The sequence below is a fragment of the Eimeria mitis genome, genomic scaffold, assembly GCF_000499745.2.
Source record: "Eimeria mitis Houghton genomic scaffold, Emh_scaff1903, whole genome shotgun sequence".
Taxonomy (NCBI): Eukaryota; Apicomplexa; class Conoidasida; order Eucoccidiorida; family Eimeriidae; genus Eimeria; species Eimeria mitis.
The window spans coordinates 1,936-2,945 of record NW_013570226.1 but is presented as its reverse complement, the minus strand read 5'-3'; the positions used below and the strand labels follow the sequence as shown (position 1 = coordinate 2,945).

General features: G+C 60.1%; 1 protein-coding gene across 1 annotated transcript in view; it reads right to left on the bottom strand.

Moving 5' to 3' along the window:
• Nucleotides 1–1,010, bottom strand: part of EMH_0045590 (uncharacterized protein) — a gene marked incomplete at both ends in the record, with an annotated part of 3,128 nt that overhangs the window by 1,934 nt on the left and 184 nt on the right. The window contains 3 exons of the mRNA XM_013496082.1: nucleotides 58–262; nucleotides 529–789; nucleotides 893–1,010. Coding sequence (XP_013351536.1) covers nucleotides 58–262; nucleotides 529–789; nucleotides 893–1,010 — 584 coding nt within the window. The remainder of the gene's footprint in view (nucleotides 1–57; nucleotides 263–528; nucleotides 790–892) is intronic.

Genomic DNA, 1,010 nt, shown 5'->3' with positions numbered 1-1,010 from the left:
CCCCCCCAGAAGGGGAGGAAGAAGGGGGGCCCCCTCCATATGATCCGGGGCCCCCACCTGAGGATGAAGGGCCCCCACCGTAAGAGGGGCCCCCAGATTGGGGGCCCCCGTACGGGGGGCCCCCCGGTGAACTGTAGGGGCCCCCGTACCCTCTACTACGGTTTGATGGGGTACCCCATGAACCCCCCCGACCCCAGGAAGAGGAATAGGGGGCCCCCGCCCAGCTGCCGCCTCGCCCGCCGCGGTATCCTCCTTCACCGCGCTGCAGAAGCAACAGCAGCAGCAGCAGCAACAGCAAATACAGCAGCAGCAGCAGCAGCAGCAAATGAAGCAGCAACAGCAGCACGAAATGAAAAGAGAAGAAGGCTAGAGAACAGACAAGAGGAGAAACTGCTGCTGTTGATGCTACCGCTGCAGCACAAGTAGCAACGAAGCCAGAACAAGCAAAAACAGCAGCAAGAAGAACAGCAGCAACAGCAGCAGCAGCAGCAATAGCAGCAACAGCAGCAACCGCATGCAGCAACTCACCATGTATCCTCCTCTGCGTACGGGCCCTTCTCTTCTCTCTGTCCTTCGCTCCCTCCTCTCGGCCTCCACGATATCATCTGAGGTGTACAGACACCACAAACACCCAATGCAACTGCTGCTGCTGCACCTGCTGCTGTTGCTGCACCTGCTGCTGCTCTCACTCCTGCAGCTGGCACTGCAGCTGCTGCAGCATCTGCTGCTGCTGCTGGGGCAGCAGTAAGCTCTAGCGCCATGGCAGCAAGAGATATATGCACAGGCCTCCTGCGATGCAGCTATGCAGCAGCAGCAGCAGCAGCAGCAGCAGCGGCAGCAGGAGCATCAGTAGCAGCAGCAGCAGCATGCGCTCTCGTGGCCGCTGTCGTACCAAGGGTCATATCTAGCATTGACTTCGCCATTTTGCTGCTGCTGTTGTTGCTGTTGTTGCTGTTGTTGCTGCGGCCGCAGCTGCGAAGAGTGCCGCACGAGGTGCTGCTGCTGCTGCC